Raw genomic sequence first — 26,447 nt, 5'->3', positions numbered from 1 at the left:
ACCCAATGCAAAGATATGTATATGTATATATATATACATATATATATATAATTTTATATTTAATGTTTCTATTCATCAGTTCTTTCTCTGGATGTGGACATTCACAAGTTATTCTTCAAATATTAGCTCTGTAGCTGTATATAATGTTCCTTTGGTTCTACTTATTTCAGTCTTCATTATTCTATGTAGGTCTTTCTAAGTTTTTAAAAGCAACTCTTGAAGACAATTATAATTGAGTTGCAATGAGTTTTGAAAGAGAGAATACCCATTGTGACAAAACTGAAAATACTAAAGCACTCCTCATGCCATAGGGGATGATGTTTTGCTGTATTTCAGAATTACTGATTTTCTAAACAAAAGAATTCACTCAAATCAGGGCTAGCTAACTTGTTTAAATCAGTGGAATATTGTGTGATCAAAAGTTACTTGATTCTTCTAGGTTATTAAATAATATGGCCGGAATGTGAAGACATACTTTACCTGAGCTCAGCTGACCTGCCAAAACCATAGAAATAGAATATTGTGATTATTCTCATTAATCACTTCCTAACCCGATAACATTTCAGATCTTTATATCATTGTGCATCATAAAGGTCAGAAGATCTGACTTTGGAAAGACACTTAACCTCAATGGGCCTCAGTTTCCCTGAGTAAAATGAAGAAGTTGAACTAGGACTCTTCTAAGTTCTCTACTGGTTATCTACTGTCTAGATATTAACTGTATTAATAGCTTAACATTTAAATAACTCTTTTAAGGATCTTTCTCCCTAAATCCTATGAAGTAGGTACTGCAATTATTATTAATCCCTATTTTATAGATTTAGAAACAGGAGTTCAGAGAAATTAAGTGATTTATCCAAAGCCACACAGTATCAGTATGAGGATTTAAACCTAGAGCTGCTTACTTGATTGTCGGGTGCTCTTTCCATTAGACAATTCTTCTTTTTTTTACCTCTCTGACTCTCCCTCTGTCTCTATAAATGTCTCTGTCACTCTGTCTCTCTTATCATTGTACCCTTTGTAGTTTTAGAAAGGACCAGGAAGAATATTTCTTGTAATTCAGCACATAAATGAAGAAACAAATTGCAACAGTTTTCTCTCCAATAGGAATGACTGTTATTGATTTATGATGCAATAGTAGTAAACTGCTTTGTTGATTGGTTAAATGTTTTCACTTCCTTTGAACCATTAATCAATCTAAGCAGCTATTTATTGCTTAGCAGACGGCCAAGCAATAAAGATGACCCTCGCAATAAACTCTTGCAGTAGCTCTGATGGGCAAAAATGAAAATTTAATGCCACATTACGAGATGAGTTGAAACTGAATCTTCTTACTTCTGTTGCTAGTTAGTTTCTGCCATTCTGAATCATCACAAGGTAGAAGAAGGAAAAGGGGTAATTGGCTTTTCAATATCATTTACTCATCTTGATTACAACTATATAGAGCATTTTGATGCAGGAATCGTGATTTTCTAGGATTCCATGGCCACGATTGTCATCTCTGGGACTGTAATAGGTAATTGTTAATATTGTTTATATTTGCTCTTGTTTGAATGGACACAATAATTGTATTATTGCTGGAAGTTCCATGGATCAATGTTTCCATGGATTAGAGTCCCATTGGTCTCGCCAATACTAAGTGACTCCTTCATCTTTAAAGTTCCAGAAATGCTGCTTTCTGGCAAGATGTAGATTCCTGCACTAATGTCCTATATTGTTTTTTTTTTCCTTTAACCCTTACCTTCCATTTTAGAATCAATACTGTGTATTGGTTCCAAGGCAGAAGAACGGTAAGGGCTAAGCAATGACCCCCATTGCCTAACTTGTCCAGGGTCACAAAGCTAGGAAGTGTCTGAGGCCAAATTTGAACCCAGGACCTCTCGTCTCTAGGCCTGGCTCTCAATCTACCGAGCCATCCAGCTGCCTCCACTAACATCCTATATTGGTTAATTATGGTTAACTAGTTGTTAGCATACTAGTGTCCATGCCCCATGTTGCTGATTACACCCTTTGCCCTGAGAACTTTATCAGTACCTTTGAAGGTTCTCTATATCCACTCATCCTAATGGACTTCTCATCAGGATTGCTCCTCATTCTAAGAGCCTCTCTCATTAGAGGCAGCATGGATCATCCATAACACTGAGCCACAGGATGCCCCTTGTACTCATGGAGGGGGCCAGGCTGGGATGCCCTTCAGGAATGATGCCACTGATATTCCTGGGCCCGGATGAAAGAGTGTGCTCCTTGTTTCACTAACTCCCATCACCCTTCCCCCTGCTTTGTAAGAGCATCCCCAACTAAGAATACAAATAAGATCAATATGAAACAGAGATTTTGGAACTCCACTGTCTTTGCATGTCCTGCTGATCTGTCTCAGCAGCCAAAGCAAATGGCTTTATGTATTTTTTAAATAGATGTTGAATTAGAATTCCTTTCCTCAGGAAAATCAGTTATCATTTAATTCCTAGTACAAATATGTGGCAAAGAATCATAAAAACAAAAGACTCATTTAGGGCGTACCTAAGCCCAAATATACTGGAATCCCCTTTACAAAATGCCTGACAAGTTGTCATAAAGCCATTGCTTGAAAACTTCTAGTAGGGGAAAATCCATTACCTTTGGAGGCATTGCAATGAGCTTTACTTTCTTTCATTGTTTCTATTTCTACCTTTTCTGTTGTAGTGGGAAAAGGACTGGCTTTAGCATTGGAAGACCTAGGTTCAAATCTTGACTCTTACAAATTTTCACAAATTTCTTCACTTTTCAGAGTTTCCATTTCCTTATTTCTAAAATGAGGAGTTTGGAATAGGTAATCTCTTCTACACCTCCCAATGTTACATATGTATTTCTAACCCTCATCCTTCCATTCTTCCTTAGGAAAGACTTAAATACTTGAAGACAGTTACTATGACTTCTTAATCTTCTCTTCTTCAATCTAAACATTTCTGCTTCCTTTGACCAGTCTACATCTGACATGAACTTGGTCCTCTTTACCTTCTTGGTTGCCTTTTTTTCTGGAAACCCTCTGCTTTATGAATGTTCTTTCTAAAATATGGACCAGAATTGAACATGATATCCCCAATATGATCTGAGTAGAGCAAAGGTTTAGAAGCACTTTCACTTTCCTTTTTCTGGAATATTCTGTCTCTCTTAATGATACCCAAGATTGCATGAACTTTTTCCATTGTGATATCCCATTGTTGATACATATTGAGCTTGCTACTCTAAAATTTCCAGTTCTTTTTTTCAGAGAAACAGCTATGCAAGTATACTTATCTTTCTCATGTAGCTTTTTTGAACAAAGATATAAACTTGACTTTTATCTTTATTTCCATTTCCTCAAATCTCATGAAACTTTTTTAGTATATAAAGATTTTGGTGGATCTCAACTCTTTTTATAAACATCCTAGCACTTGCTCCCAGCTTTGCAAGTGGCAGTTAACCAATCCAAATGTGACTACAAGATAAGGAGAACCCATAACTGTGATATGAAGACCTTTGCATGACATAGTGGAACTAAAATTTAAAGAAAGGAAGAAGATGTTATGGAGAAATTGATGGAGAATGGTTACAGAACCATTTGGATTTATTGTAGTTGAGAAAACAGGAACCTGACCAGTACAATAAGAGTTCATCAGAATGACATTTTCTGAGAAGATTTTAATTACAATGGTTTGATATCAAATCTCATCAGAAGTTACCTTTCCTAACCTGATAAGCCTAGGCCAGGCTTTCATCTCCTTTCTACTATATATTGATGAGTAAAGACTAATGTTCAAGGACCTCTATGTTTTTGGGAACCCAAGGACAAAAAAAAAATGTCTCCATTGTGCCAGTTATCTCAGACTCTGAGCCAGAGAAAATAGACAAAGAGACATTTTCAATAGGGAATGAATCCTAGATAACATGGGGCTAGAGCTCCTGCCAAAGACCCTGCATGAGTATTCAACATATAGTTTCAGAAATTTTTCCCTCTGCCTTAAATTCCTAATGCCTGCCCAATGAGCTTTTGAATTCCCCATCACTTTGAATCTCTGGGCACAGACCAAGTTACCACTTCTAGGAGGAGATTTATATTAAGTATGGAATTCATTCCATAACATTTGAAGTTCCTTCTAATTCTGGAACTCTATTTTAATATACATGTTACACGTATAAGAATAATGCATTAAGATTTTTTTTCTTACAATGAACTGAAACATAACTTTCTCCCACTGGCCTTTAGTTTGTTCCCCCAAGAAAATGCCTAACTTTTTTCCCCCTTGTGATAACTCTTTAAATCTTTCAACATAGCTATTATACTCTCCAAAAAGCTTCTTTTTCTGAGCTATTAAGACTGAAAAGACAGTAATCACTCACGTGTTAAAACAGAATTATGGAGCTATCAGCCTTTCACTCAGGTGACATTAGCCCTGTCCATAGTTAGTCTTACTAACACTAGTGGTCATAAGGGCTAGTTTCCCAAGTTCTTCAGTCATGTTTTATTGATCAAAACATTATAAACAGTAGAGGAATTAATTGTGATTTTTGATGTTTTGAAAAAGAAAGAATAAATTGAATCATAATAATGCTTATTTTTTTTGTTTTAAATACTAAAATGAATTTTATTTTACCCCACATCCTCCCCTGAGAAAGTAAGAAAAATAGAACACCAAAGGAAACTTTTATAGTCAAGGAAAAAAAATTCCTACATTGGCCATGTTAAAAAAAATCTCAATCTGCCCTCTGAGTTCATCATCTCCTTATCAGGAAATGAGTAATAATGCTTACTCTGTTGAGAGAAAAGAAAGGGGTTTAGTTTGATTTAAGAAATTCACGTAAGAATTCTTTCCATCTTCATTTTCAATTGACTTTAACTACATGCCATCTTCCATGGAGAGTCACAGTGGGGGCATCTAAATACAATTTAATTGTGGACGATTTTAAAATAGCTTAGGATATGTCTCCATTATCACTTGGTCAAGTTATTAGCACTCTGACAACTTTAACAGGATGATAAGATCAGTATCTCAGGAGAAAGCATTCTGAGTTAGTCTTTTCTATATTGTATAAAATTGCAGTGGCTGCTTGCATATAAAAATTATGTTTTGGAAGTGGCCTCAAAAGATCCTTTCTACCTGACCTGCATACAATGCCCCCTTCAAATTGAGAAAATAAATATAAAAGTGACCCTGCTTCGAATTGTTAGCCAGCTGTTTCCACATAGTAGGTGCAAGAGATAGTGGCTATGTTTATGGTTCTGATGCAGTCGTCAGTCTTCCTCTGCCTTTGGACATAAAAGCTTTTGCTGCAGTAATTAAATATTCAGTGTTTTCCCCTTCTGCACATTAACATGAATGTTCTTCTTGATGCTTTTGTGAGCCTGTGCCACATTTTATCAGTTAGGTTGCCTGTATTCTTTTCCTTTTCTCTTTTTCATATGAATCCAAGTCAGCCTTTGTTCACCTATAGGTCATAACCCAAAACCCTGATGCACTGACACGTTCCTGTTATTAGATTTCCTCATCTGAACTGATTTTATCCTTTGATAACTAAAGATTTGTGGCATTTCTGTTCTTACTTTAGAAAGAGGCAGAAAATAATCTTGGTGATTCCCAGAAGGTTGCTGTGCAGATAGGAATGCCCTTAATAACGTCAAGTTATTTTTCTCCCCCTCTTTCTATTTCAGGTTCAATGGATCCAAAGGACTTCCTGAGGGAGGCACAGATAATGAAGAACCTGAGACATCCCAAGCTTATCCAGCTTTATGCTGTTTGCACTTTAGAGGATCCAATTTATATTATAACAGAACTGATGAGACATGGAAGTCTGCAAGTCTATCTCCAAAGTAAGCTAAAGACTTAAAAAACAAGGTGAAAAAAGAACTTGTTTTAGGTAGTGCCATAAATGCCAATTTAGCAGGTCTTTTAAAACTCAAGGGATATTTACTATCTGCACATCTGTGACAATAGATGTCTCAACACCAAGTGGTTCAATTACTCGGTGAAATGATAGGTACTTTGTGCTCAAAGGGAGGAGAAAAATATTTATACTGTTAAAAAAACCAAATAGTTCACAATAGACCCATCAAAGTACTTAAATGTAATGGGAAATTGAAGAACAGGCACTCAGAGCCATGAAATACTTAATACCGTTACTAAATATTAGAATCTACAAACTATTTGCTACTGATGGGAACTAAGAGGCATTGAAGAGTTGGTTCATAATAGATAGGAGCCCAGTGCCAAAATATACTTCATAACTATGCTAAATATTAGAATTCATAAACTGATATTTACCTCTTATAGGAACTGGGGGATAAGAGCTGGGTGATAGTGAAATATGTAATTTCCCATGTTTTTAAATTTTTGAGCTATATTACACCATATTACATGCTTGTTGGTTATTCAACTCTAGTTATTGCCAGAAAATAGCTAAAAGTTCAGAACAACAACCAAAAAAACCACAACACAACAGGTATTGTGCCATTTTTTGATTCTTAGCATTTGTTCTCTCTTTTATACTAAAAAGGATAAAAGGCATTGCTCAACCTTGGTACATATTACAAATGAATGATTTAATAAACAGAGCTATATAAAGTGCATGAAAATAGGAATGCTTAGAGGTCATAATAACCAAAAGCTTAATAGTAATACCATATATCTAGAGAAGATTTATTATTTTTTTTATCATTTTTGTTTTTCAAAACCCAGCATGAAGTGATAAAGAATGGGAAGGAAAAAAGCCCATATATCAAACTTCAGAGCCAAGATTTCCAAGGAGAAAGGACCTTCCTCTGACATTAGGATGATCTGGGGAAGTGATATGATTAAGCTACAAAACTAAAGGAAGAGAACATAGGTTGTGATGAGGTTAGCTCACTAGAGAGTAATATATGTCCCAACAAATGTTGTTGACTTAATGACTACAGACACACAAAAAAAACCATCTGGCTACCCTGCATGGAGCTACCAAAATTAAACAGAATCGCAACTCAGTTACCTGCCAAGTGAAGAGTGCCATGGAGACACTGCCCCTGCAAATGATAGTCTACTCTCTGAAGTTAGAATTTTGGGGAGGATCTAGGACATAGATAGGAGTGTGGAGAAGACATTCCCATCTGGAATATTGATGAGAAGTTCTGGTTATTCTTGAATAGGTGACAAGTATTTATTTGGAACTACTTTGTGCTGGGCAGTGTGCTAAGTGTTATGGGTACAAAGAAAAGCAAAAATATAGTCCTTACCAAATCTCAGAGCAGGGAGAGATCTTTGTGGTTCTCCGAGCTGACTTGTCCCCTCAAAAATGGAATGGGTCCTGGAGTATAATTTATTCTGGGACTACTAGAGCTGCCCCAAACAGACTCAACAGAATGCAGTGACCTCAGAGCTCCTTTGGACATAAAAAGTCACTTGTTTTAGGTAGTACCTCAGGAAGGCTCTAAACTGATGACAACCTAGAATGACTTTGGTAGGGACTACTGGAACAGAAGACAATTAGTATTCCCATTTGGGTAATTAAGACTTAGTTTGTCCAAGGGCAAAGCTTGATCTGTATTTTACCTGTCAGTACAAGTTCTAAAGAGATGCTGACTAGACACAATCCCTTCCCAATCAAGAAAGTTATAATAAAACAAAGCTAGATTAAAAAGAATCTGCCACTCAATTGGGCTGCCCATGAGGAGAAATATTATTAAACTGACATACTCTTGAGGAATGGAGCATAATTGAAAATATTTTCCTCCTGCAGATGTAAATTGTCACCAATTTATGGACATTTATATCAGTTTTGATATGTGACTCTTATAGCAAGAGCCTGTGCTGAGGTTTACTTAGGTAATTCTTGGGCTATGGCAGTCTCGAGAAAGGAAAATGTTTATTACTGAGTTTCCTGCAGGTATTATAGCTGTCAGTGAAAATCTTTTCATATCAACTATTCTTCAAATTAGCTTTTGTACATGATAGGTAAGAGAACATTTATATTCTTTTCTATCAAAACATCTTTGTAAAATCCCTGAGCTTTGCTTAATATTTCCTAGGATAAATTTTCTTTTATAGGAGAAATTTGATACAAAACTTTAGAAATGCCAGTCGCATATGAGAGAGAGTGTATGCCATAGTTGACAAAATCAGGAAGATTTGGTTTCAAGGTCTATTTCTTTTCTTTTCTCTTCTTTTCTTTTGTTTTTTAAACCCTTACCTTCCGTCTTGGAGCCAATACATAGTTTTGGCTCCAAAGCAAGAGTGGTAAGGGCTAGGCAATGGGGGTTAAGTGACTTGCCCAGGGTCACACAGCTGGGAAGTTTCTGAGGCCAGATTTGAACCTTGGACCTCCTGTCTCTAGGCCTGGCTCTCAATCCACTGAGCCACCCAGCTGCCCCCTTCAAGGTCTATTTCTGATGAATGATAACTTCACGATGCCAAGCAAATAACTTAACTCCTTGGTACTTCAAGTAACATCCCAAGACTTTAAGGTAAAGATAAATTGCCAATTTGCATTGATTAAGGAGTTTTTGAAACTCTAATGACATCACAAGTCCACCCTCCAAAAAAATCTATAGTAGATGTCCAGTTTATTAATTTCCAAAATTTTGAAGATAAATATTGAAAGCTTGATTTTGTTTTCCTCCTTGTTAATTCAGTGAAGCTATTCTTTACAGAATATCAGATATTTCTTTTTCTGTAAAATAAATCTCAGCCCATGCTCCCCACCATATAACCATTATCATGTGAAATTCACAGGCAGATGCTCAAGTAAACCTTGAGATATTCTCAAGGGGACATGCCAGAACAGAGGGCAGAAAACTTTAAAAAAATTAACTTATTTAGAATATTTTTCATGGTTACATGATCCATGATTCCTGTCCCCCTCTACTCTTCCCCCTCCTGCCCCTGGAACTGACAAGCAATTCTACTGGGTTATGCATGTATCATTGTTTAAAACCTATTTCCGTGTTATTCATATTTGTAGTAGAGTTATCTTTTAACACCAAAATCCCACTCATATCCCCATTGAACCAGCTGATAGATCCTATGTTGTTCTTCTATGTTTCTGCTCCCACAGTTCTTTCTCTGGATGTAGATAGCGTTCTTTCTCATAAGTCCCTCTGGATTGTCCTGAATCATTGCATTGCTGCTTGTAGAAAAATCTATTACATTTGATAGTGCCACAATATATCAATCTCTGTATACAGTGTTCTCCTGGTTATGCTCCTTTTGCTCTGCATCAAATCCTGGAGGTCTTTCCAGTTCACATGGAATTCCTCCAGTTCATCATTCCTTTCAGCACAGTAGTATTTCATCACCATCAGATACCACAATTTGTTCAGCTATTCCCCAATCTATGGACATTCCTTCATTTTTCCAATTTTTTTGCCGCCACAAAGAGTGTGGCTAAAATTTTTTCGTACAAGTCTTTCCCCTTATTATCTCTTCAGGGTACAAACTGATCAATAGTATGGCTGGATCAAAGGGCAGGCATTCTTTCAAAACCCTTTGGATATAATTCCAAGTTGCCCGCGAGAGTGATTAGTAACTCTCAACTCTACCAATAGCATATTAGTATTCCAATTTTGCCACATCCCATTCAACATTTATCACTTTCCTTTGCTGCCATGTTGGTCAGTCTCTAGGTGTAAGGTAGTACTTCAGAGTTGTTTTAATTTACATTTCTCTAATCGGGAGGGATTTCAAACACTTTTTTATGTGCTTATTGATATTTTTTATTTCATCATGTGAAATCTGCCTATAAATGTCCCTTGACCATTTGTCAATTGTGGAATGGCTTGATTTTTTGTAAATTTGACTTAGTTCCTTATATAATTAGGAAAATAGACCTTTGTCAGAGAGTTTAGTTATGAAGATTTTTTTCAGAGTTTGTTGCTTTACTTCTAATTTTGGTTACATTAGTTTTGTTTGTAGAAACCCTTTTTAATTTTTTTAAACATTTATTAATATTTATTTTTTGAAAAGTTAACATGGTTACATAATTCATGCTCTTACTTTCCCCTTCATTCCCACCCCCTGACTTCTCCCTCCCCCTCCCCATGGCTGATGTGTATTTCCACTGGTTTTAACATGTGTCATTGATCAAGACTTATTTCCAAATTGTTGATAGTTGCATTGGTGTGGTAGTTTCGAGTCTACATCCCCAATCATGTCCACCTCAACCCATGTGTTCAAGCAGTTGTTTTTCTTCTGTTTTCACTCCTGTAGTTCTTCCTCTGAATGCGGGTAGCATTCTTTTCCATAAATTCCTCATAATTGTCCTGGGTCATTGCATTGTTGGTAGTACAGAAGTCCATTACATTCTATTTTACCACCCTGTATTGGTCTCTGTGTACGATTTTCTTCTGGCTCTGCTCCTTTCACTCTGCATCAATTCCTGGAGGTCTTTCCAGTTCACCTGGAATTCCTCCAGTTTATTATTCCTTTGAGCACAATAGTATTCCATCTCCATCATATACCACAATTTGTTCAGCCATTCCCCAATTGAAGGGCATCGCCTCATTTTCCAGTTTTTTGCCACCACAAAAGGCACAGCTATAAATATTTTCGTACAAGTCTGTTTATCTATGATCTTTTTGGGGTACAAACCCAACAATGGTATGGCTGGATCAAAGGGCAGGCATTCTTTTATAGCCCTTTGAGCATAGCTCCAAATTGCCAGACAGAATGATTGGATCAGTTCACAACTCCACCAGCAATGCATTAATGTCCCAGTTTTGCCATATCCCCTCCAGCATTCATTACTCTCCCCTTCTTTCATTTTAGCCAATCTGCTAGGTGTGAGGTGATACCTCAGAGTTGTTTTGATTTGCATTTCTCTAATTATTAGAGATTTAGAACACTTTCTCATGTGCTTATTGATACTTTTGATTTCTTTATCTGAAAATTGCCTATTCATGTGTTCTTTAGCCTCTTGGAGTCTTAAGTCTTGCTGCTTACAAGAGCAGGCCCTGGTGACCCCAGGTAGCTGCCAAGGACTTAATCTGCTCCCCAAACTTGCTCTAACTCTTGTGCGCTGGCTTTGTCACTGTAGGTGGTGTGGGGTGGGGGAGGGGTTGCTCAGCTCCCATTTTAGTGAGAGCTGTTTTACCCCTTTATAGCATTGAAGTGCCCTGGTTCCACATATCTCCAATGCTGTGCCTTGTTGTGGGGTCCCTTTGTTCCTCTGGATTTGTTTTTATGTCTTCTTGAGGAGTGCTGTATGTTTTGGTTAGGAGAGGTTAAGCAGCTGCTTTTTACTCTGCTGCCATCTTAACCAGGAAAATGAAACCCTTTTTAATTTGATGTAATCAAAATCATTGATTTTATATTTTGTAATGTTCTTTTTCTCTTGCTTGGTCTTAAATTCCTTCCTTTCCCACAGATCTGACAGGTATACTCTTATGTGTTCTCCTAATTTATCTATGATTTCATTCTTTATATTTAATCATTTACCCATTTTGAATTTATGTTGGTATAGGGTGTAAGATAATGATCTGGACCTGATTTTTCTCAAACTGTTTCCCAATTTTCCTAGCAGTTTTTGTCAAATAGTAAGTTTTTCTCCCCAAAGCTGGAATCCTTGAGTTTATCAAACACTAGCTTGTTGAGATCATTTACCCCTAGTCTATTCCAGTGATCTACCCTTCTGTCTTTTAGCCATTACCATATTGTTTTGATGACCACTGCTTTATAGTACAGTTTAAGATCTGGTACTGCCAAGCCCCTATCCTTCACATTTTTTTCATTATTTTCTTTAATATTCTTAATCCTTTATTCTTTCAGGTGAACCTATAATTTTTGATAATTCTATAAAAGTTTTTTTTTGTAGTTTGATAGGTATGTCACTGAATAAGTAGATTAATTTGGGTAGGATTGTCATTTTTTTTAAACCCTTGTACTTCGGTGTATTGTCTCATAGGTGGAAGATTGGTAAGGGTGGGCAATGGGGGTCAAGTGACTTGCCCAGGGTCACACAGCTGGGAAGTGGCTGAGGCTGGGTTTGAACCTAGGACTTCCTGTTTCTAGACCTGACTCTCACTCCACTGAGCTACCCAGCTGCCCCGATTGTCATTTTTATTGTGTAAGCTCATCCTACCCATGAGCAATTAATGTTTTTCCAATTATTTAGATCCAGTTTTAATTGTGTGAAGGTATTTTGTAGTTATGAATCATATAATTCCTGTATTTGTCTTGGTAGATAGATTCCTAAATATTTTATATTGTTTAGAGTGATTTTAAGTGGAGTTTCTCTTTCTAACTCTTGCTGCTGAGTTTTGTTTGAGGATCTCTGGGCAGTTATCTTTGATGATTTCTTGTAATATGATATCCATAGTTTTTTCTTGATCATGACTTTTGGGTAGTTCAATAATTCTCAAATTGTCTCTCCTAGATTTATTTTCTAGTTCAGTTGTTTTTTCAATAAGATATTTCATGTTTTCCTCTGTTTTTCATTCCTTTGATTCTGCTTTATTGGTTTTTTTTTGTTTCTCATGAAATGATTAATTTCTGGATGGTCAATTCTGATTTTAAAGCCTGATTTTCTTCTGTCAGTTTATAGCTCTCCTTTTTCAATTGGTCCATTTCTTCTTGTATAATGTTCCTTTCTCCTTGCATCACTTTTATTTCTCATTACATCACTTTCATTTCTATTTCTCACTTTTCCTCTACCTATCTTAATTGATTTTTGAATTTGTTTTTTAGTTCTTCCAGAATCTGTGTCTAACCCATATTTTTCTTTTGGACTTTGTGTGTGTTTCCCTTGTTTTTACTATCCGCTTCTGTGTCTGTACCTTACTCTTTGTCTCTATAATAATTCTTTGGAGTTAGGTGCTTTTATTTTGTTTGCTCATTTTTCCTATCTAATTATAGGTAGGCTTGGGGGGATGGTGTGTTGGTCTGAGGGCTGAGTGCTCTGATAGCCCCCTCCTAAAGTTGTTTTACTCTGTTTTCTTGTTGGTTCTTTCACTTCAGTATTTGTTTTGTGATGATATTATAATCTTGGTCAGAGAGGATTCTCAGGGTGGCACAGAGCTGCTCAGAATTGCCAAACCTGCTGTTCTTTAAGGCTATGTTAGAGGAATGAAGGTTCTGGAAGTTTCTAATAAACTAGCAATATCTTAAGTACAAACAATGACATTCTATGCCTTTTGGAAGAGAATCAGCCTAGCTCAAAATAGAGACCTATCCCTAGAAGTCTTGCCACTATGTGATGCTGCCTTGATTCTAGTCTATATTCTATTGCTGAATGACTAGCTTTGAAACCTTGTTTTAATCTCTTAATAATTCTTTGCCTCAGTTTATTATATGTATTTATCTTATGAGTGTTATAGGGTATATATATATATATGCACATATACACATATATTATATATGGATGTATATGTTTATGTGTATAGGATGAATGCAAAATAAATACTAGGTAGTTTAATGAGGAATGGCACTAACAGTTGAGAGATCAGGAGGAAATGATTCATGTTTTATATGGATAGGCAGTGTTACACCTATTTCTAAAACCCAACTCTTCTGACTTGTAAGCCAGTGCTTTTCCCATTATATCAAAATCTTTTCAATCAATGAAATAATTTGGTCATTCGCAGACCCCTCATCTTACAGTGTAACTTTTGCTAATGAATGAACACATGTTAGATTTTGTTTTTTTATGTCCCAAGAGCTTGAAGGGTTTTTAAAAAAAAAGTCTTAAAAAGAAATGGAGAAAAGGGATATCCTCTAGCTATTTGTGAGTCTAATGTTCCTATCTAATAACCTTTTTGTAACGAATATGTCTCTCAAATAAACAATCTCATTTAACAAAGTCATAGAAAGTCACATATTATAATTTGTGCCTTTGGGTCAACCTGTCCTTGGTAAGAAAACTTATGTCCTGTCCTTAGGCAGAATGGGTACTACTAATGGGTAGTTGGAGAAGCTGTGTTTGTTATTAGAGATGACACATGCTGAAGGCGTCTCAGGGCTGCAAGGGGGTACACGACCTACTAAGAAGCATATAGACTTTAAAAAGGAACATCTATGCACCCATCAGGTACCCTGAGCTATAAACAGGATGAAATATCCTTGAGATCTCAGGTTTCCCATGCAACAATTCAAATAGAATTCAAATTCCTTTTCATAGTTAATTTCTGAGGAAGGAATAAAGGACTTCTCTGTAGCTTAGAATGGTGGTAAGGTCAATATCTAAACAACTAGAAACAATCATAGATAAGCTCAAATCAGGTGATACCTTAGATTTCTATCCCCCATGCATAACACTAAAAGCTTTGACCTAGCAGGGAGTAGATTAAATTTACTCTCATTTCATTCAACAAACATTTATTTAACACCTGTTACCTAAGAGACACTATGCTAGGCATGAGGGATTCAAAGAAGAAATGAAATATAAGATACATTTTCCATCCTCAAGGAGCAATCTGGTAGGAAGGATAAGAGCAGTATACAAATAACTATAAAAAGTTAGAATATTATAAGTACATAAGAGTCAAACAGAGGCATAAGAGATTTGAAGTAGAGATCATTTTTAGTGATCTCAACATACTCTAGTGAACTCATCTTTTTCAAAAAAGAGCTCATGATCATTTTACTCAAAGCCTTTGCTTTGCTTAATTTCCCTGTTTCTGTTAATGCCATCACAATTTTTCTAGTCTCTCAGGTTTGTGACCTCTGATCTTATTTTGATTTTCTCTTACTTCCCATGTGTAATTATCTGCCAAATTGTATCATTTCTGCCTCCACAACATTTTTCTGCACCTCCTCCCCTTCTCATTGCCACCACCCTAATTCAGTACCTTATTACCTCTTACTTGGATTATTGCAATCTTCTCTTAATTGATCCTTCGGCCTCATTTCTCTCTTTAATCCATTAAGTTAATTGATATTCCTTAAAAACAGGTCTAACCATGTCATTTTCCCACTAGATAAACTAGTGGCTCCCTATTGCCTCTGGGATTAAATATAAACCCCCCCACCTTTTTAAAAGATTTTTTTAAGATTTTATAAGTCTTTATGACTAGGCCACAACATATCTTTCCAACCACATTATATATTACTCCTTTTCCTGTATTCTATAGTCAATACAAACTGGTCTTATAAAAATATAAAATATTTTAAATGAAATTTAAAATAAAAATAAAAAATATAAAAATATATGTATTCCTTACACATGATACTTCAACTCCTCTCCCAATACATTTGAACTGGCCATTTCCTATGCCTGGAATGTACTCCCTCTTCATATCAGTCTCATAAATCCCTCATGTCCTTCAAGATTGAATTAAAGTATCATCTATATAAAACCTTTCCTGATTTCCCCCCAACTGTTAACATGCTTCCTCTATGCCTACTTTTTAAATGTAGGTATAATACATTTTTCATGTAACTAGTTTTTATTTATTCCATATTATGTATGTTTTTTTCCCTTGACAAAATATAAATTTTGAGAGGAAGGATGTTTGTATTTTTTATCTTTGTATCCTCAGCACCTTCCCCAGTGCTTGCTTCTGAAAAGGTAAAATGATGGTTAGACTGAATATACAAGACTAGGGTCACCAGGAATTAAGTACTTAATTCCAAATGAAAAACTCAAGTTAGAATGACCTTTATGGTAGTTTATTTACAAATAGAAAGAGAGAATGAAAGTAAGAAAATCAGAGAGAGGATAGGGCAATATATCTAACTTCACACACTGAGTATTTTGCTTTGGCCCCTGGCTCAACCCTACTAGGACTAATTAATCCTCAGCCAGAGGGGCCTCAGCCTTGAGCTGAAGGCCTGGTGATGAATAAAGTAAGGGCTTCAGCCATGAAGCCTCTCCCAAGAGGGGAGACCTCTCTTGAGGATAGTCCTTTCAGAAAATCCAGGAAGGAGTCAGTCTTTTTCACTCACCCACATGGTAGTTCAAAAAGAAAGCAGTCCAAGGTCCTCTGGGGTCCAGTTCAAGGTGAAAGAGCTCCAACTTGAACTCAGAACTCTGAAGAATTGCTCACAGGAAGTTGTAACTCCTTTTAAAAAGTGCTTCTTTTACATTACTTCCTGTACCTTCCTTCCACTTTACATGTATCAATTATAGCCTAAACTTTGCTTAGGACTGCCCAGGTGGCTGTTGGTCAATTCTGATTCATCACCCACTTTCCCACACAGTGGGTTACGGACCTCCCCCACTTAGGATAAATGGGGTGTGTACACTTTTGGTGATTAAATCTAAAAATGGGCAGGGTAAAGTTAATCCCATCTTCACAGTTCACAAAAGACACAATAAAAAGTTATTGATTGATTAATTCCAACTAAGGGGTGAGAGAGAAGGTGGGATCTTTTTAACCCTTTAAAGATAAAAATGATATTAATAGATAGGAATATGATTGTTTTCTTTGCCATAGTATGGCATTGCCAAAAAGAGAGATGTATTAAAATAAGTCGAGGAAAGAGGGGGAAGGATGAAATATTGAAATAATGGAAATTCAATTTGACTGGAGTAATAAGTGCATAAAAGGGAAAGAATAGTGTGAAATAAATCCAGAAAAAATATATTGGAACAAAGTAGTGGAAGGTTTTCAATTCTAACCTGAGGGAAAAAATTATCTATATCTATATATTTATATCTATATCTATATAAATTTATTTTCCTTCAGAATGCAATTTGGAGTCAGTAAAGTTTTTTTTTTCTTTTTAAGAGGAGACATAGATATGTGTATTAGAAAGGTTACTTTAAAAGTGTAAAAGTGTTGTGAAGGATGGAATGGCCAGAGGAGGCAATACCAGTGAGGAGGTTACTACCAAAGTAATAGTAAGAGCAGTCATGGACTGTACTATAGAATTGTAAATGAGCAAATGGGTGCAAGAATTATTATGGAGATAAAACTATGTTGTTTAGTTTTTTCAGTTGTGTTCAATTCTTTGTGACCCAATTTGTGGTTTTCTTGGCAAAAATATTGGAGTAGTTTGTCATTTCCTTCTCCAGTTCATTTTATAGATGAAGAGACTGATGCACATAAGGTTAAGTGCAATGAGTCACACTGCTAGTTAAAGTCTGAGGCCATATATGAACTCACAAAAATGTCTTCCTGACTTCAGATCTAGCACTTTATTCTCTGTGCTACCTCGCTACCCCATTGTAGAAACCACAGGACAAGCGAAATCATTAAAGGGGTAAAGGTGAGGAAAGAGTTAAAGATGAGTCAAACTTTTGTAAGGAACAAAATTGGGGTTTTGGCTCAATAGGAGAGTAATAAAGTAATATTGTAGTTGTAGATTTTAAAATATTACAGCTTAAGTCAAAATGACTTTTAGCAGCTTTTATTTACAAAGAAGTGGAAAATATAGATGAGACAGATTCTTAACAAGCCTACCAGCCCTAAGAGCTTCTCCAGCAAAGTGAAGTCTGGTTCAGCACCCTGGCAGGAGGCTTCCTCAGGTCTCAGATCTCCACATAGAGTCTTCAGCCAGAAGTCCCCCAGTGCAGCCTCCTCCAATGCCAAGGCAGGAATCTCAGCCACTCACCCAGCAAACCTATGCAAGATCCAGGAAAGGAATGGGCCTCTCCAAAGCCAAAGAATCAAAGAGTCCTCCTTCAGCCCAGCTCACAGAAGCAGAGAGAATCCTGAATCCTAGGGCTGGCCTTTTTAAAGCTGTTTTCTCCAAGTCACTTCCTGTCATTCCCCCACTTTACAGGAACCAATCACAGCCTCCCATTTGCCTGGCACTCTCTGGGGGTGTGGGGACAGTGGCCTTTGGAGGTGTCACTTACTCTTGTAAGTGACTTGTGAACTCTCATGCTTAATGGTTAAGTAGGAGTACTTTAAATTCTTGATTTGATTAGCTAAACATAGACAAGGGAAGAGTTAATCCTATCTTCACACTTTGGACAATATGTTTTCTTTTATGATAATTCTCAACTCCTCTGTGAGGTTTTGAGTGGTGGAATTATAAAAAAAAAATAAAGATTATTTTGCAGGGGAAGGAAATAGGATTGATTGATTTTTTAGTCATACTGAGTTCAATATTTCAACAGTACATCCATACAGAAGTGTTCTATGGACATCTGGAAATGAAAGTCCCTAGATCAGGGAAGAAATCATAATTGAAGACAGACATTTAGAAGTTATGTGCATAGAAAGAATTGTTTTATATGTGGGAGCAGATGAACGGAAAGGATTATAGAGAGGAGAAAGTGATGAAGGTGAGACTGTTGGAGGACACCTTTGTTCTGGGGTTGGCAAGAGGAAGAGGAAGCTGTGAAGGAGCTCTATGAAGCAAACAAATGATTCAGAGAAAGCCCAAGAAAGGATAGTGTTTCAGAAGTCAAAGAAGGAAGGAATATCAAGAAGGGGCTGGTTAACAATATGAAATAATGCATGAAGGCCAGAGAGCAAGATCAAAAAGAAGCCATTGTATTTGGCAAGAGGTCAAATGAAATACATAGTTTGGGACAGGGACAATTTGGAAATTTATTTTACTTAACCATGCACATTTGTTACAAAGTTTTTCTTTTCTTTTTCCCTTTTTAGAAAGGGAAGGCAGGAAGGTGGGAAAATAAATGAAAACAATATGTTTTCAAAAAGGAAAAAAATTGTTGATGATTTCAGAGTGAGCAGTTTCATTGAAGTGGTAGGGATAGGATCTAAATTAAAGCAAATGAAGGAATAAGTAGGTGAAAAGAAAATGGAGGCACTATTGGAAGACTACTGAATTATTCTTTCCTGTAGTTTAGGCACATTTCTTCTACACATAGTGTTCTGAAGTTTGACAGAAATATTATGAAATAGTATAAGGATTATTATTCTCACTTTATAAATGAAGAAACATGTGAAATGACTTGGCCAGTATCCCACAGTTCTAGAGTTGAGTAGAGAGAAACAGAGAGACAGAGACAGAGACAGAGACATAGAAATGACTTGGAGGAAGCCCTAGAATTATTTTATCAATCACCCTTGTTTTTTCTTCAATCTCTTCCTCCCTTATTTTCATTTATTTTCCCACCTTCCTGCCTTCCCTTTCTGAAAAGGGAAAACCAAAATAAAACCCTTGTAAAAAAATGTGCAGGGGGCAGCTGGGTAGCTCAGTGGATTGAGAGCCAGGCCTAGAGATGGGAGGTCCTAGGTTCAAATCCGGCCTCAGACACTTCCCAGCTGTGTGACCCTGGGCAAGTTACTTGACCCCCATTGCCTACCCTTACCACTCCTCCACTTATAAGTCAATACACAGAAATTAAGGGTTTAAAATTTAAAAAAAAAAAAAGAAAAAAAAAGAAAAAAATGTGCACAATTAAGAGACAGAGAGAGATAGAGATAGAAAGAGAGGAAGGAAGGGAAATTTTGACAATTTGAGGGAAATTAGGAAATTAATAGATTCTTTTTTTTGATAGACTAAGCTTGAGAATACTTCTAAGGGAAGAGAAAGAATCAATGAGGAGGGAGAGACAATAAAAATAAGAATGATTGTTAGAGTAAATTCATGGAGAATAGATAGAATAGGAAGGGAGGTTAAGAGTGTTGGTGGAGATATTGGTCTTGGTAAGAAAGACCAACTTATGCTCTGAGATTTGAGGCAAGGAGCAAAAATGTGAGAAAGTACAGAAAGGTTTGAGATTGTGGAAGAAAGGAAATGAGATAATTCAGGTCACATAGCCTAGTCGCTAATGCCTAAGGCTCATTAAAAGGTCAAGCAAATTATAGTCATTGAGAAGAGTTTTAGAGTTCAAGATCTTGGATTAGATTTGAGTGATAGCAAAGTGAATGAATGAATAAATACATGAATAAATGAGGAAAACATTTATGGAATGTTTCTTAATGCCCAAGCACTCTGTGCTAAGCACTGGCAATAGAGATCTATGAAGGCATATAAAATCCTTGTACCAAGCAGCTTACATCTAATGGGAGAAACAACAAACAAGGGAACAGTGGCAGGGAGAGGCATTTTGATCCCCAGAGTCACAGAGCTAGTAAATGAGGCCAGACGGGAATAGGTTGATACTTCATTTGAGAATAATTGGCAGCATTTATTTTGATCTTAGTGTATACTCTAGCAGGGGAGATTGGAAATTAATTAGCAGGAGAAGGGGTAGTGTAGCAGTTGGAGAGGAATGTATGTGAGGCACTTGGTAAGGATGTGAAGTGAAGCTTAGCTAGGATTTTCCTGAAATACTGCTCCAAGAGAGACCAGAACCCAGAGACCCCAGAACCAAATAATTTGGGTAATTAGGCCAGAGTTAGAATGATCATTGATTTAAATATTGAAGTCTGTCATAATGATAGCAGAGATAGGAAAGAGGAGGTCCAAATAGTATGAGAATATATCTATTAGTTGGCAGTAAATGGAAGCTTGAACTTGTTACTGTCTTTACCCTGTTATTATTCCTTGAGATTTCAGTTGCTGAATTTGGTTGTATTTACTAATTCACAAATTAGTCCTATAAACATTAATCCCTATTAGTGAAATTGTGACTATTCAAATATACAAAAGTCAATAGAATAGGGCAGTCATTTGACATACTGTTATAGCTTCTCTCCCTCCCCCCCCCCCCCCTTTTCTTGCCTAGATGATGCCGGGGCCAAAATCCATCTGCCTCAACAGCTGGATATGGCAGCTCAAGTTGCTTCAGGAATGGCTTACCTAGAATCTCAGAACTATATCCACAGAGATTTGGCTGCCAGAAACGTCCTTGTTGGTGAACACAATGTTTATAAAGTGGCAGACTTTGGACTTGCAAGAGTTTTTAAGGTGAGTTTTTAAAGATTTTAAGTTGAGTTTTAAAGTGAATTTGGATGTTGGTTTTTTAAATCAATAAATTGCTTTTCCCCCTGGAATTTAAAAAAAAATTCAAAATCATGTCTTAAAATAGTATTTCTCAAATTCTTTTCATCCATGCAACATTTCATTATGGACAAAAGACTCTACAGGGCAACTGCAATAATCTACTGTACCCAAGGGAAAAAAATGAGTTCATCAAAAACAATTTTTAAAAGTTACTGCTTTTGTTGAGAATTTAATGTTAGATTCTTGAGTGAATTAATTCATCCAAAGAATGAAAGCAGGGGGCAGCTGAGTGGCTCAGTAGATTGAGAGGCAGGCCTAGAGACAGGAAGTCGTAGGTTCAAATCTGGCCTCAGACACTTCCTAGCTGGGTGATTCTGGGCAAGTCATTTAACCCCCATTGCCTAGCCCTTACCATTCTTCTGCCTTAGAACCAATACACAGCATTGTTTCTAAGATGGAAGGTAAAGCAAAAAAAGAAAAAAAATAATGAAAGTATATACATCTTAAAAAAACAACAATAACCAACCCTTAATTCTGTAAAAGAATAGATTGTGGAGTACATAAAGACTTTACATGCCATCAAGTCATACTCAGACCAGGGTCTGAGCATAATAACTTTAAGGAGCAATCCAAAAAAAGTTGGTAATTTTGAGAATCTGATTTTGTTTAGAGAATAAAGTTTTAGAGGCATCTAGGTCAAATAGTATATATAGTATTGATATGGTGTCGGGAAGACCTGAGTAAAATTTTGTCTCAGGCACTTAAATGAACTTTGGCAAATAACTTAACCTTTCTCTGCCAAAGTTGTCTTATCTACAAAATAGGGATAAAAATGGCATTTACATAATAGCTTCATTGAGGGAATTAAGAGAGATAATATCTAGAATGTGCTTTGCTAGTTTTAAAGAGTTATGTTAATGCTGGCTATTATTATTTTTGTTTATAGCACTTCAGTATTGTTAATGGGTTAACATTGCTAGAAGCCCGCATAGCTCCATAACTGTGTAAAAGTATAAAATATGCCATACTTCCTCTGACTTTGCTGATTAGGAAGATACCTAACCTTAAGGGCAGCTTCTGTCAGAACAATAGCTCTGAAGAAGGGGGAACTTAAAAGATAAGACATTAGATTGGTAAGATGGCCATCTAGTCAAAGAAAGGGAAGGATTTTTCTTCTTTTCCTCTAGGTTTCATAAATATGTAATCCCAAATTAAATTAGTAACAGTGAAATCTAGGATAAGTTGGAAAGGAGAGGGTGTTATTTTGCTGCCTTGAACTGAGGCTCAGAGGGTCAGGCTAGAGAGATTCTTTTGAGGGGAAGATGTCTTTTGTTGGATGCTCATATATGACCTGATAGACTTTAGATCATATGGAAGCATGACTTGAGAGATCATAGGAATTGAAGATGCATAAAGGTCAATTCATGAAAGTATACTGTTGCCTAACTGGGCTAGCCACTAAAATAAGCCACTTTTCTGCTCTGTTTCTACCCATTTTTAGGATTGATATTTTTCCCTAGAAGATTTGTTCCCATCTTTTCCTTTGACTTTTTCTTTTCTCTTTTTCTCTTTTTCCAAGTAAGTAAATCTGTCATATAATCGCATATCTTCCCACATCATACATATCTACATCATCTCTCATAGGGAGGCAGTGTAGTCAATTTAAGTGAGCAAACATTTATTAAGCTCCAGGCATTGTTCTGAGCATTGGGGTCTACAAAGAAAGGTAAAAATAGTGCCTGCCCTCAAGGAGCTCACAATCTGTTAGTATAGCAGAAAGAGTGTTGAGTCTTCAGTTAGAAGACTGGGGTTTAAATCTCATCTCTGATGCTCATTTCCATCAAGTGACTGCCTAAGTCACTTTGCTTCCCTTGGGCATCTGTTCCCTGATTTTTAAATCCAAGGTCTTGGATTATCTGACCTTCACAGAGCTATAGATCTGTGGCCATCCTGAGTGTCTGCAACATATTTACGGTATTAAATTATGGCAGATATCTTCATTGAAAATTCTCTGGTCTGACATGTTACTTTTAACTGGTTTAAACTATGAAGTAGTAAAAATCTTTCCTGGAAATTCCTCTCAAATAAAAAGGGAAAACATGAAAAAAAATAAAACTTTCTGGATATTGGACTAAAATCTTAATTTTTCATTTAGACATTTTGGTATTTTTTATGTACTCTTTTTCCTACTATGCCCCTAAAATTACATACTTTCCCTCCTCTTTTCCATTTTTATATACACATATATAAGTACATACATAACACAAAGACAGTCATATTTACCTGGACATTCAAAGGATCCTTGACTCTTTCGTTGACAATTATAGGGCCAATTACTCCCAGCAGCACTGCCTCTCTGACCCCATCTTTTATCCCTTTTAGGCCATGTTGGTTAGTCTCCTTTCTCTAGTTCTGAGCTCTGATATATGACTTGTTACTGTATCTCAGCTGGGCTAATATAAGAAATAATAGAAAATATCCCGTTAGATAATCATGTTTTCCTCCAAGTGTAACTTTGTGACTTCCAATATTTCTTTAGACTCTAGACTTGTGATATATGTAGCTCAGCTACAAGTAAATAACTATTTTAATTCTCATGAATCTATCATACTCTCTTTAAGTAAATTAATTAGAACCATGATGAGAGGACACTTGCATTTAAATCACTTGGAGTCTGTTTTCTGCTCCTAGAAAGTGGTTAAGTGATAATTATCAAAGTCAATGGCCCTTCAATGCCATCAGTAAATCAGAAAATAGCAGACAGCTCTTGCTATCATTTCTTCCATTATTGAATACTAGATGGGAAGTCAGCCTTGCCATGTGGTCCCCTGCACCAGCAGGATCCTTTACCAGTTCTTTGCATGTTGGTTTGCACTTAATAGATGCTCACTCAGTATTGACTGAATCCATGGATGACAACTCCTGATATGGTAACAAAAATCTATCAGTTTAAACATTCAGTCTCTCTTGAAGTCTTGTTTATACAGTTTGGCATCCCCTCAGTAGTCTACACCTCTTCCCTTGACCTCGCCACACACACACATACACATATTAGACTGTAATTTTGTAATGATGTATGCCAGATTATACCTTTGCTGCCGGGACCCTCCACCAGGCAGATGGCATGTAGACTCTAATTAGTTTTGAAATAATTGCAATTTATAGATGCAATTTATAAATGCAATTTATAGATGAACAAAGATGGTGAGGGGGGGGAAGAGAAACACTTCTGCTTAGGTTGGCTCTATCAATGTTTTAACAGGTAGAAAATGAAGATATCTATGAATCTAAACCAGAAATCAAGCTTCCAGTGAAATGGACAGCACCTGAAGCCATTCGTTCTCACAAATTCAGCATTAAATCTGATGTGTGGTCATTTGGGATACTTCTTTATGAAATCATTACTTATGGAAAGATGCCTTATCCAGGTGAGTAATTTATTCAAAAGCTTGTCCTGCTGCAGCAAATCACCTGTTAGGATATTAATGAGATGTTTTGTAAAGTCTTAGAAGGGAAAGACATGGGATTGCCTATATATGTATTTATTATATGCATATTATACATATATACATATATACATATATATATACATAATATGCAAATAGATGCTTAACATTGGATATTGATTATTTGAATGAATTAGATGGTTTAGAATTTCTTCCTCCATTGTTAACAAATTATATTTGAATAGCCACTACTATGAAAAGCAGGATTTGGGGCTTGATTTAATCTCTACAGTCTGGAAAGATGATCATGTGATCAAGACATGTTCACTGAGGAAAATATATGTCATTGTTTTTTTTTAAAAAATAGACATATGATTTCATCAGTGTAGGAAGTTTTATTGAGGAAACTTTCTCTTCTAAAGCATATCAATACCTCCTATGTAATTTATAATCTCAGGTGAGTAGCCTGGGGAACTGAGAGATTAGGTGATTTGAACAGGATTCCAGATGAAGGAGGGACTCGAACACTCACTTTCCTGACTCTAAAGCCTACTCTCTATCCATTATACAATGGAATAAAATAGTATACAAGATAAAAAAATATATGTGTATATATGTTTTCAATTGTTGGGTTTACTTTCTCTCTATGTGTGTCTCTCCCTTTCTATGACTCTGTTTCTCTATCTCTGTTTCTGTTTCTCTCAGGCATGACAGGTATGCAGGTAATCCAGAAGTTGGATCAAAACTATAGACTTCCTCAACCAGAGAACTGTCCACTGGAACTCTACAACATCATGTTGCAGTGCTGGAATGTAGAACCCAAAGACCGACCAACGTTCGAATCATTGCACTGGAGTCTTGAAGACTATTATTATGAATTGGATTCTTCTTCTTACTTAGATGCGAATAATTTTGTTAGATAAACCTAGGACTGGGAAAATGGCTGTGCTTCAAAGAATAAACAAATAGAATAAGTGGCCAGAAACATAGCAACCACCAACTACAAAATCAACTTAGATTTGAAATCTGGGAGGAAAGAGGTTCCATTTTGTGGTACTTGAACATGTGTGCTAGAAATAACCAAATCTCCATTTCCTTGTTTGAACAACACTGCAGGACCCTGCAAAAATAATGCTCCCATCAGCTAGCTGCTTGGCAAGATAAAAAACTGAAACAAGTTCTTTTTTTCTTCTCATTTTGAAGATATTTCTATTTATTGGTTGAAATACTGATCATAAGAATCAACAGATGATGGCCGATTTTTACTCTGTTAACTGTGGCAGCATTTTCCTGTTTGCTGATTAGTGTGGTTATTCATTATTCCTCAGATCGCTGAATATCATCCGGCTGTTATTATGAAGGAATATGATTGCTTTGCTGCACAGCAGGACCTGTGCTTTGAGATTTCCCCCCTCTTCTCTTTTAAAATATCCTGTAACTACAATGAGGGTAAAGCCATATTAAATGTCTTGATTGTACTGGGAGTAATTGCATTTTTTTGTGCTATGCAGAAAAATGAAGCAGCTGTTGAGGAAAAGAATTTAAATCTCTCTTATTTTCTAAAAGGAAATGGAGAGATTTCTATATACCTCCAGTATGTGTCATATGAGAATAATCAACATTACTTTAAATTTCTTAATGTGCAGAATCATACTGCAAAGCTGATGAGTTATTCTACTCTGATGTATATATGAAAAACAACTGTAACTCAGGAGGTTTGAGAAATAGGTATCAAACTGGTTTAGAAAAAAAGAGATCATCTGAGCAAGACAGATAATTCATATTTCCCAGAGTTCCTGGGAATTTCTATGCTTTTGTGAAAAATAGGCTGCATCTATTTGAAGAAAAAAGTTAAGTTACCACTCATTGGCAGTGAGGATACTGTTTGTTCTTAAGTTCTTCCTTTCCAGCCCTTGGGCTCTAAATTATGTTGTGACCAAGGCCATCCTTTTCTGATAAGAGAAAAGAAGGTCTTTACAGTCTGAACAATTTCTTCCAAAAAAAAAAAAAAGCACAATTCCAAATTGCTTTTCAGCTTAGTTGGATGGATTCACAAGTCAATTAAGGATATTTAGTGTACAATCTGTGACCCCTCCCCCATTGACTAGTCTCATCTTTCATCATCTTTGCCAAGTACTGTATGTGAGGTGAGACCTCAGGGTTGTATATTTCTCTTACTAGTGATTTAGAACAATCTTTTATATGGCTAATAATAACCCACACTTCTTTTGAGAACTGTATGTTTATGTCATTTAACCTCTTATCCATTGAA

General features: G+C 36.3%; 1 protein-coding gene across 1 annotated transcript in view; it reads left to right on the top strand.

The window, feature by feature from the left end:
* Window positions 1-25,650, top strand: part of FRK (fyn related Src family tyrosine kinase) — a 142,173-nt gene extending 116,523 nt beyond the window's left edge. The window contains exons 5-8 of the mRNA XM_044676781.1: window positions 5,669-5,827; window positions 20,512-20,693; window positions 23,992-24,157; window positions 24,881-25,650. Of these exons, the coding sequence (XP_044532716.1) occupies window positions 5,669-5,827; window positions 20,512-20,693; window positions 23,992-24,157; window positions 24,881-25,098 (725 nt within the window). The 3' untranslated portion in view covers window positions 25,099-25,650. The remainder of the gene's footprint in view (window positions 1-5,668; window positions 5,828-20,511; window positions 20,694-23,991; window positions 24,158-24,880) is intronic.
* Window positions 25,651-26,447: the final 797 nt, after the last annotated feature.

Source organism: Gracilinanus agilis, chromosome 4, assembly GCF_016433145.1.
Source record: "Gracilinanus agilis isolate LMUSP501 chromosome 4, AgileGrace, whole genome shotgun sequence".
In the NCBI taxonomy this organism is placed as follows: Eukaryota; Metazoa; Chordata; class Mammalia; order Didelphimorphia; family Didelphidae; genus Gracilinanus; species Gracilinanus agilis.
The sequence above is the reverse complement of the archived record's forward strand: the minus strand, read 5'-3'. Positions and strand labels throughout refer to the sequence as shown.